This window comes from Silene latifolia, chromosome 10, assembly GCF_048544455.1.
Source record: "Silene latifolia isolate original U9 population chromosome 10, ASM4854445v1, whole genome shotgun sequence".
Classification (NCBI taxonomy): Eukaryota; Viridiplantae; Streptophyta; class Magnoliopsida; order Caryophyllales; family Caryophyllaceae; genus Silene; species Silene latifolia.
In genome coordinates, this window is record NC_133535.1 from 145,339,432 (window position 1) to 145,349,449 (window position 10,018).

Below are 10,018 nucleotides of genomic sequence, written 5' to 3' on the forward strand. Positions count from 1 at the left end.
TACCCAGATTTTTTCACTTAATCTATCATTTACCTCTCAAACCCTCTCATCTTCCTCACCTGAACATTATTTACCCAGGTATATACTTACCACTTCAAAATAACAAAGCTAAAAACATCATTGTTGTTCATCATCTTGTGTCGTTGACATGTTCCGTAACTTTCTCGGTCTCACGCTGAACTTCCGTTCCTTTTGTCTTCTCATTCTCCACCAGTGGAGACCGAATTTCATCATTGCTAGCAAGTTCAAGCGCTGTTTTACTAGCCTTGGTCTTGGCATTGAGATTCAAGCCTTTCTTTAGCAAGTTTCGAGTTGTTTTCCAGCTAGCTTCAGAATCGAATTTGCCAATTTACCAGCTATTAGTATTCCAGATTGAATGTTTGCCTGATTAATTTGAGTCTGCGAGTGTAAATAGCATCATAAATTTGGGAAAAATCCATGATGAACCCTAATTACTTTCAGTTTGGGGAAAATAAATTTGGGGAAAATTGATGATGAACCCTAATTACTTTCAATTTGGGGAAAATTAATGATGAAAAACACTAACTAATTTTAAGATACAATGAAAATAATAGAACTAGAATTCAATTAAATTGATTAGGATAGAATTTGAATAAAAAGGGTGAATTAGATTAGGTGATATTGGTGAAGAAGAAATGGAGAATTAGAGAGAAAATGGAGTTGTGAATTTTGATGAAGGGGAAGAACATAAGATGAAGGTAAGGGGTATTTTCGTCCTAAAAAATGAACTTAAGTCACAAAAATTCAGATTTGTCTCAATTTTCCAACGAGTAAGACTTTTGGTTGTAATTTCTGATCAGAACTGTTATTATGGCTGTAATGTACAAAAAAAATTATATAAGGCTGTAATTTTCAAAAGGTGGTTTTTAAAAGGCTGTAATCAACAATTTTCTCAAAATAATATAATTTGATGAAAAGATTAATTTTAATGAAAAGATAACAATTTAATGAAATAAAATATAATAATTAATTTTCTTAATTACTGGATGTAATAAATTGTAATTAGTTTCCTTATTTAATAAGATGTTTTTTAGAGTGAAAAATTGAGAATACACCTATTCTTTTAGTAGATAGGGGATAAGTGATACTATACGATAAAAGGAAGCATGACTAGTTTAGAGAACATAGGGAGTTTCGAACCTTGGACATGTTGTCCCTAATACCTCGATTGTATTCTGATTTGGTGTATGAATTTGTGTTGTTGATTTGCTTTTGTGTTTGCAGTACTTGTGTGAAAACTTGGTTAGGAAAGCAGAAGAGAGTATCTCTGATGAGGAGTTAAGTCATCCTTGTTGGATGCTTCAATTGGAAAGTTTTGATGTGGAGTACACGTTGGATGTTTCACTTACAAACGTGAATTTGGCGGCTTTACCCGAGGAATGTCGAACCCTCCTCAGAAATGCACTTAAGTTCAAGTTTCAGTGGTTCGTCAAATAAGTGAGAACCAAGCTGTATGTATAGAAACATGACGGGATTTGGTGAACCCTACCTCCGAGCTCCGACATTGTAGAGTTATATTTTTAGAATATGTATGAAATGCGAAAGATTAAATGTCGCATATGTAACTTAAATTTAAAAGATTATTTATTTTATATAATAATGGTGCTTTTTTTGGGTCTCAGGAAGCGCGCACATAATCGCATTACAATAAAGGGGAGGGGGTTTCGAACCTGGGACCTATTGCCCTCCGTCTTAACCACTAGACTAAGACATCTTCGGTGCACAACAATAATAATGGTACTTCTGAGTTTTCTCTAACCCACAGCAATTCCCGAATAGTTACTACTGTTAAAACCAGCTTTGAATGACAAACCTCTAATCGTATTCACCAACCTAGAATCGTGACGGAATACAGCAGAAATTGTACTCACCAATGCTTTTGCAGATTCTGACACTGAACTGCTGAAGATCAGCATGCATCCACTGCACATTGAAATATCGGAGAAGAGTTGATACAACTTGCAGGATTAGCCTTTGGTTGAAGACAGCGTCGACCAGATCTTCAGAACAAAATAATGTCAGCTATTATGTGTATCCAAAAATTTACCTCAACAACAATGGTACCAAAAAAGAACGACTGATGTTTGAAAGCTCAAACATTCAAAATGTTGGTACACTCGGTAGCATTCAGGTATACCCTTCAAACCGGGTTGCCACATAGATGCAAGTTTATTTTTAAATAAATCAATATGAATAAAGGGTATCTAAATTAATCAACATCATTCAAATACAGCAGAGCATTGCATTATTAATATCATAAACCTTCCTAAATGGCAGTTTATCAAACAAATGCTGGGCAAAATCCAACAAGCGAAAACATTACACCATACCTAAATCTCAGGGGATTACAGTCACTGAAAGAAAAAGACAGCTGAACATTAAGCTTCTCTCCTTTATTTCCCAACTGGTCCTTTAACAGCGCGGGTTTTGTTTAAAGAGCAGTGTATGTTACAATTGATGAGTGTGGTTCACGGGCTGTGCTTTAAACGTCCGAAGCTAAACTGTCAGAAGCTTGACTGATGTGGTTCACAGGTTGTGCAATGGAAGCTTCATCCTATCAGAAGGAGCAGATGGTGCAGCATCATCAGAACTGGCTTTACTACCACGGCAATTCCCACATCCCAAATGGCTAACTAGCTTACACACACCATCGTTCATCAATTTGAAGGGCTTGTAAAGAAGGGGCCAAAAAAAGACGACAACAATCAAAGCCCCTACAAATGCTACTGCACACAAGAAAATCACGACAAATCCAGCCCATCTAACCTTAGGGGCCATAATTGCATAAACCCCGGTCATAAATGCCACAGTTGTACCTAACAAGGAGAGCTGAAGGAAGAACACACAAAAATCGATCAAAGTAGTGGCTTTGGGATGGGCCTCCCAAATCATTGCGCCGATCACCATGAACAACACCACCATGGAACTACACATTGCTAGAGTGTTTGAAATTGAGAACACGAGAAATGCTGCTTTTGTTCCTAGTGTGGCTGTTCCATTCGTGTTGTCCACACCGCCTGGAACAGTGAACCCCGCTGCAAAGGTGATTGTGGCTAATAGAGCTGCTACCACGGAGAGTGTGTTGTTCATGTCTTTCAGTGATGTCCTCCGTTGTAGATATTTGAACTTGAAAATTTTGAGGCTTGGGTCCAGCCTTATATCACGGCACATCTCAACCTGCAATATGTTTATTTGGAAGCAATCAATTCCATATGTTCTCAACAGTTACAGGTGAAGTGAAGTGAAGTTAAGTCAGCTAACTGAACTGAAGTGCCGGAGATAATCAGTAAAGAACAGGGCATGGAATAAAAGGGATTCATTTTCATTTTACAAACACTGCCTAAGAGCCTCAAAGGATCTTGTCAATGATGGGGTAATGAGATAGAATCTACGCAGGTAATGGGATAGATTCCCAAAATGACCATTTTCAATATTGCCTAAAATTATGAAAGGAAATTCTGAAAACAACCATTCACACATACCCATTTTTCATCATTGCTTTGTAGCCGTACTTCGAGTAAATCCAAGACTGTATTACCATCCTTATCTGGGATGTCGAGGTCAACCCCCTTTGTCTCAAACAATGTTTTTGCCAGCTTAATATCTTCTTTCTTAATTGCTCGGTGCAAAGGAGTCTCTTTTCTGAGTCCAACCTGTCGATTCTTCAAATCGTGCACATAGTTTGGATTATATAACATCTCCTCGTACAAATCATACCATTGGATACCTTTTTTATCACACAGCTCATCAATCAAATCTAGAGCCGTTTTCTCACTTCTGTTCTTGACAATGAGTTCTACACAGTTACTCCACACCAATGTTTTTGCCAGCGTCAGATCCTCGTGTTCTAATGCTATGTGCAAAGGAGTGGCTTTACTAATACCTCTGAGGTTCTTCATCTTCTGCAACCTATCTGGAATTTCCAACAAATTCTTGTACAGCTCAAACCAGTATCCATTGGCAGATTTAATAATACAGTGTTCTTCGATCATATCAAAGGCTGTTTTACCATTCTTGCTTTTAATGTCAAATTTTATGCCTTTAGTCTCCAGCAATGCCGCAGTTAGTCTTTCATCTTTCAGTTCTATTGCTCGGTGCAAAGGCGTATATCCATTGACGTCAACCCTATTTTTCAATTCCTGCGTCATGAACGGACTTGCTAACAAATGTTTATACAGCTTAAAGAAAGCATAATCGCCACACTTGGCCTCAAGCAAATCTAATGCTGTTTTATCATTACAATCCGGAATGTCGAGTTTTATGCCCTTGGTGTTTATGAGTGCTTTTGCTAGTTCATGGTCATCGCGTTCTATGGCTCGATGCAGAGCAGTAGCTTTATTCTTGTCACCCCGATTCTTCAATTCCTGCGTCATAACTGGTTTTTCTAGCAACTCTTTGTACTGCTCAAAAAACTCAAGATTGGGTTTGCACTTTTCCTCTAGTAATTCTAAAGCCGTTTTATCATTCTGATCTGGGATGTCGAGCGTTATCCCCTTAGTTTCTAGCAATGCCTTTGTTAGACCAAAGTTCATCCGTGAAATGGCTAGGTGCAATGGAGTGGCATGATTGCTGTCAAGTTGATTCTTCAGCTTCTGCATCACTGGATTCGCCAACAATTTCTTATACTGCTCATATTGTAGCAAATCTATATGGTGAAGAGGCGTTTGTTCGCTGTTTTGACAAAGCTTGATGAATTCTTGCTGATCACATTGCTCAAGAAAGGCAAAAACTGTGGATAAGTGACCCTTGGCGCATGCTATTTGCCATGCTGGTGTAGAATCGTTTATCAAAGTATTGTCTCCCTCCAAAAGCAATTTTACAAGCCAATCTTCCCCCCTTTCTGCTGCTTCTTTAAGGTGCGTCTTTGCATCTTTCTTTGGGCCTTTCTCGAATATGGAAAGTCCTTTCATTGCAAGCTTTCCGGCACTCTCTGATCTTAACATTTGACTCATCGCTTGCAGAAGCAAAATGAAAGATTTAGCAAACAAAACATAGAAAGATTGAACCCCTGAACACTCGGATCATAGGTAAGGGGTTGATTTATCTTAACCACAAACCCTGGGATGCGGAGTTAAAACCAAACAGAACAGGGTGGTGCCAAAAAAAAAAAAAAAATACACTCCTCTATGAAGTATCTTAGATAAGTTTAGAGAGATCAGACTTCTTCTTTCAACCATTCTCTTTTTTATCATCTCATTTTTATTAGTAATTTGAAAACAGCATCGAATACCATGTTAGAAGAAGTCGGTTTACAAAATCATTCATTTAGAAATTTAGACGGGAAACGTAAGCTTCGTAGTCAAATGAAGTAATTTGAGTCTCAAACCTGCATCTCCAGAAGCAAAATGGTGGACGATCTTGAGAACACTGGGATGGAGTTTGTCACCCTGTTGTGACCCCCAGTGTATCAAATCTTCTGCAGTAGTACGTACTGACCTCTCAAATATCGAACTTTTAGATTTTTCACATCCATTTTGTTCAGCGATCTCGTAAGCATTTTTATCTTCTTTATCCTTCAAATACGTCAATTTAAAACTGGTTACCGATAGCAAGTACACTGCAACATCATCATGCTTATTTTTCAAGGCCACAAACAACGGTATGTCCTTCTGGGAATTTTCAATGTTCAAAGGATTAACACCCAGGTTATCATTCGCAGTTTCAGCCTTCGGAACATCCCACTCTTCAGCTTCATCTCGAATAGCAGACTCGTACCCATGTACTAGAAGTTTTGCAATCTCAGTGTAGCCCTTTCTTGCTGCAACATGAAGAGGAGTATCACCCGATGAGTTGGAATTCGTGTGCCAGATCAGTCTCCTGCACGCTTTGTTCCAAGGTCGTGGGCAGTTTCCGAAAGTGCCCTCTTCCTCTAAAAGCATCAATTTAACCAACCAATCAGCATTATCTTCAACTGCTCTATTAAGCACTGTGCCAGTAGAACCAGGCTCTGTTTCAATAAATTTTGGATGCTTTTCAAGCAGCAACCTGGATACTTGCACTGCATCATTGTTTTTAAAAACCGGTAAATATTTGTCTTACTGTAATAGATTCTCATCCATCATTCCTAATCTGACAATCTAATAGACATGATCTACTTCAAGTGTTGAAACGTCAAAAAAATCGTGGTCTAATGTCAGATTGCTACTTTACAAAAAAATAGCTTATTGTCAGGTCGGGGTCGAATGTACGCAACCTTATCGATATAATGAAAAATGAATACGCCAAAAAAGAGAGAGAGAGAGAGAGATGACCTCTTATAGAATTATAGCTCAAAAATGCAAAATTGATGGCTACTTTACAAGTGCATCATTTTGCTTGATCCCATAATCTGCTAAAGGAAAACACATATTTGCTGAATTTTGAAAATCTTCTTCTCAGTGTACAAAATGAAAATTCGGGTTTGATGTTTTAAGCCTTAAAATAAACGGGTCAAGCTTTATTTACATTAAGTTGCAGAACTGAATTCAATTAAAAGGGAGTCCGAATTTTCAGGCAAACACGGCGCCTAAGTTGCTGTGGGAAGCTAATCAGTAGACTCTGTAACCTAAGAATCCATATTTTCCAAGTGGATGACCTGACTCACCCTGCTCTCCTTACCACACAAGACTCTTGGTTATGGAAACTCATCAGACTGCGTCATAAGTCATAACCCTAACACGCCAAATTACCAGCAAAAGTCCTTCTGCACATGTTGGCTTAATCGCACGATACTTACCTATCCTCAGACTAATCGGTATTAAGCACTCTTAGTTGTAAAGTGTCCAGGAGAGAAAATGGACTTTGTTACTATGAATAGTACAACCAATGGTTACTGGTGCTTTTAACTGTGACGATCACCACCATCAGTCCACCACCACGACCTAATCTACCAAATGAACCTCCCCAATATTTTTGCCACCACTATAATCCCTGGTCTCAAATAATCCCATAATGCCCTTCACAACTGATGACGGCCCAACCAGTGGGAGGAGCGAGGAAATGAGTTGAGTGTCAGTCAGCTGTGTGGTGACTGGTGAACAACAAGGACCGTGCCGAGTGTCAGTCAGTTGTCTGGTTTTACCCAAGGCCAACTCGAAGGAGATAAACTAACAAAATTATTGTACAAAGTATTCTAAAATACAGGCTTTTCAATCATGTACCTAATAGTCTAGTCTAACCGATGATTAGCAAGTAGTCTGACAGACAAAATCTTCTGCCATAGAGTAAAAGACCCTTCGGAATTGAATACGAAAAAGACACATTCAAGAAAACAAACTCAATTCAGAGTACCCAAAACACTACCTTGCTTCATCGATTACTTTTCATTTGACTTATGGTATGCTTGGAAATTAGACATTGGAATTGAATCCCGGAATTGCGACATTAAGTGTTTGAGAAACCAGAACCTAATATTCCCTCTCATTGAAAATATATTGTACTCCCTTCGTCCCGGTCAATTGTTGTCCCTTGGTTTTGGCACAAAGACCAAGGAAAGAGGAGCGGGTCAAATGACAAATTCATTCTTAAAATAGAAAGAACAACAATTGGCGGCTGAGACACCCAAAATGGAATAAGACAACAAATGACCGGGACAGAGGGAGTATTTTTTAGCGGCTTCCTCCAGCCCAATTCTAATTCCAATTCCAACCGTACCGAAACAACATTTCAAAACTGGAAATGAAATTGAATGCCAATAACTGAATATCTAAAAGATTCACGAAAATAAAAATAACTACAAATTCTCAAACACTAACTTACTGCTAAGGTTGGGTTCGATTCTTACACGCGACATAGTGCGAAAAAAGAGAGAGACATACCGTTGGATTTGGATGCATAGTGGAGAGGATTCTCCGGATTATCGCGACTGCCACTGTAACTGTAAGGTAGACCGGACGTCAGAATTTGCTGAGCCAAAATTGAGAAACCGTCCCGCATTGCGCAGAATAAGATGCTTGCGCCGGTCTGGTCCACTGCCATGGCGGAGCTTTGATCAAATGATGAATTAGGGTAATTTTGGTCGCCTAAACTCCTTATCAAATGATGTTCCCTTGAAACTAAGTACCTTGCTATATATTCCTGCGTCTTCTTTTTCTTCTCCGTCAAGCTACTACGTAATGGCGTTTCCCCATTTGAATTCTTCATTAACCATGGCGGTGTCCTCTGAAATAATTGAATCAATCAAATCAATTTTCTCTACATTCAATTCAATTTTATTTACTTCGGGAAATAGAATTAATTGATTGAAACAATCATTTCTTGTGGTCAGGAAGTCAGGTGGTCTCATAATTATGTAAATGTCGAGTGTTTTTGATTTGGACAAAATGGAAGGAACTGAAAATGGAGACATTTGATTTGGAAGGTGGCGATTGGGATGGAGTCGTCACAAGTGTTTTCCTCTGGTTTGCCAGACAGGTGGCAAGTCTAGAAGCGGCAATCGGGTCAGTCGGGTCGAGTTTGATTCGGGTCATGTTGGATTGGGTTGAGGTGTCAAAGATGAGCTGACCCGAAAACCGACCGAAACCCACCCGGAAATGACCCGTTCTTTTCAACCCGAATACGACCCGATCCGGAAATAACCCGCACATTTAGGGTCAAGACCCGCTAAACCCGTGACCCGACCCAAAAATAGATAAATATATTAAAAATTTATATTGAGAACCAATAAAATTAATATAATGATAAAAATAATTTGAACTTTAAAAATTTTGAAATAAAAAATGCTTATATTTATTTTAAACATAGTTTTATCACATGATCCATAAAACATTATTAAAAGGCTAGTCTAAGAAAGCCACGTAGACAATGCCATATGGGATGAAAAAAAAGCCACATACCGACATACGCAATAACAATTTAACTTGGTAAACTAATATGACATGGATTATCAATTTATTATTATATTGCATTAATTTAATTCACTTATTTCCTTTAAAAATTCACCCGTCTTTCATTAGCTTTAAACTTAATTAACTCAAAAAAAAACTACAATAAAAAAATACGCCATTAACTATAAGTTATAATTTCGAGATATTTCATATGGGGTAGTATTAATATGTATTCGAAATAAAAAAATCGAATACATGAAATTAAGAACGAAGAAGAATAAATGAAGTTGGAAAATAAAATTGAATCTATTTTTTATCTGTAAATACTAATTCATCTATATTGATTACTTGATTATTTATTTATACAATATTATAAAAGTCTAGATTATGTATTAAAAAGTTATCTTTAAAACTGTCACATGCTTATAAGTACAAAAAAATTAAAAAAATATTAATTGCAAATACAAAAAATAAATTAATACAAACTCTTTATTTTCCTCTCATAAATTTGGTTATTAATCTACTTATTTATTTAACCTTTAATTTTTTTTATTTAATAGGATGCATGGTTTTCTGGTTTTCTCTCACCATCATTATAATTTGTAGTTATCATAATTTTTTTATCTCTCTTTTAATTCACAAAATCGTTCTTCTTCCCTCGAATAATTTGTTGAAATTAATCAATAATTAATAACAAAAAATTTCCTATATAACTATTATAACAATCCTAATTTTCATTTTATTCAAAAAGTTGGTAGGTAAAGTATACATACGTAGATAATTAAATGAATTATTTCGCTTTTTATCCTTATTATATTTTAAATTTATTAATAGTAAGATATTATTTATTTATTGTTTTTGTGTTTGTATTGAAATTGCAGGAATATGACATACTCAATTATCAATAACATTGCATGAAATCTATACTATTTAATTAAAGAGGTGCTTAAAACATTCAATTTCATTTCACATGACATTTTCACACCCCATTAATTCTTATTCATTTTTGACATGCATGGAATAATAATTGAATTTATAAAACTATAATCTATAATTAAAAAGTAAGCCAAACTATCTACCATTTTCTAAATGTCATATTTTAAATTTCATAAGATAATTTCTAAACCACTCTTATGCAAAGTGGATTTTGTAAAAAAAATAAGAATAATAATAAAGCAAATCTTTTACATTCC

The 10,018-nt window shown here is 36.6% G+C and overlaps 1 protein-coding gene across 2 annotated transcripts; it reads right to left on the reverse strand.

Moving 5' to 3' along the window:
- Positions 1 to 1,581: 1,581 nt before the first annotated feature.
- On the reverse strand, positions 1,582 to 8,395 carry LOC141606184 (uncharacterized). Of its 2 annotated transcripts, XR_012526598.1 has the most exons (5): positions 7,818 to 8,395; positions 5,348 to 6,019; positions 3,504 to 4,975; positions 2,352 to 3,198; positions 1,582 to 2,021 (listed from the first exon to the last, which is right to left on the reverse strand). XR_012526598.1 is itself a non-coding variant. In XM_074425215.1 (4 exons), the coding sequence occupies exons 1-4, from the start codon at positions 8,140 to 8,142 to the stop codon at positions 2,548 to 2,550; spliced, it is 3,120 nt and encodes a 1,039-aa protein (XP_074281316.1). In that variant the 5' UTR covers positions 8,143 to 8,395; the 3' UTR covers positions 2,212 to 2,547. The 2 variants fall into 2 exon arrangements, 1 of the variants encoding a protein (XP_074281316.1); XM_074425215.1 differs by lacking the exon at positions 1,582 to 2,021 and having other exon boundaries at positions 2,212 to 3,198.
- Between the last annotated feature and the right edge of the window lie 1,623 nt (positions 8,396 to 10,018).